General features: G+C 44.7%; 1 protein-coding gene across 1 annotated transcript in view; it reads right to left on the reverse strand.

Annotated features, from left to right (window-relative positions):
* The window catches only part of LOC130824537 (uncharacterized), a 612-nt gene extending 300 nt beyond the window's left edge, over positions 1 to 312 (reverse strand). Inside the window, exons 1-2 of the mRNA XM_057689588.1 lie at positions 180 to 312; positions 1 to 99 (exon numbers count right to left, since the gene is read on the reverse strand). The exon at positions 1 to 99 is cut by the window's left edge and continues 300 nt beyond it. Coding sequence (XP_057545571.1) covers positions 1 to 99; positions 180 to 266 — 186 coding nt within the window. The 5' untranslated portion in view covers positions 267 to 312. The remainder of the gene's footprint in view (positions 100 to 179) is intronic.
* Between the last annotated feature and the right edge of the window lie 735 nt (positions 313 to 1,047).

Below are 1,047 nucleotides of genomic sequence, written 5' to 3' on the forward strand. Positions count from 1 at the left end.
CTCATCAGTCAAAATTGGAGTGCTTGGCATCGACTTTGACCCAGTCGACACCTTTGCTGAGGAACCGACCTCTCTACAAGATCCCTTTGGACTCTTTTGCTATTTCAATTTATACAATTAAATTAGTTTGAGCATGCAATTAAAAAAATAAAAATAAATAAGGTACAATTGATTCTTACCATGTTAGTGAATCGGACCCAAGCATATGGCCATGTGACGAAACTACCTAGGGCGTCTGATAGTTTCTCAAGGCTCCATGCTGGCATTGGAATTGGGAGTGAGAAATCTTCAAACCCCTTTACAATAGTCTCCACGGCCACACTGATTTGGCCACTTGTAACAGGCATTGAATGCACTGTTTGGCCCTCTTTATTTGGCTGTGCCATACCATATGCAACCTCAGTTAAGTCGCCATCACTAGCAACACCTAACTGAGGCAGCAAAAGAGAACAAGGAGTCGCCTCCAGAAAATTGTGTCGTTTAGTATAATAAGCATCATAATAAAATTTTAATTACGCGTTGCAATTTAAATTAATAAGTGCTTATATATTTAAAAACTATGTACCTGTAGCACTGGCTCCGGAGTTGGCTCCGGATTTTGAGCAACGGGGGTATTAGTAAAGAGCTGGGGTGCTACGGGGGTAATGGGCTCGGGTGTTGGCTCGACCAAAGCGTTAGAATCCCCATGTTGACTTCCCTGATCCTCGACAATCAGGTTTGCCAAGTCCACAATGGGTGCACCCATCTTTTGCAACACGGTGGCCACCTTCGCGAGAACGTCTTTCGTAATTTTCGCTCGGAGGGTTGCTGCTTCTTCCCGCAGTGCCGTTCGGGATTGAGTAGCAACACACTCTTTGCCGAATGGCTTCTGTAACCCCACGCGGACGCCTCCTTTTCCGACTACCCGCCCACTGTGGTCTTTCCCTAAGACCATATGCAATGCGTCAACATTGCCTTTTGGGGTGAACTCCCCCGTAGCTTCTTTTTCCTTCCAGCCCATCTGTTCAAATAAAAAATGACATATATAGTAATTAGTATAAGTACATC

Source organism: Amaranthus tricolor, chromosome 9 (genome assembly GCF_026212465.1).
Source record: "Amaranthus tricolor cultivar Red isolate AtriRed21 chromosome 9, ASM2621246v1, whole genome shotgun sequence".
In the NCBI taxonomy this organism is placed as follows: Eukaryota; Viridiplantae; Streptophyta; class Magnoliopsida; order Caryophyllales; family Amaranthaceae; genus Amaranthus; species Amaranthus tricolor.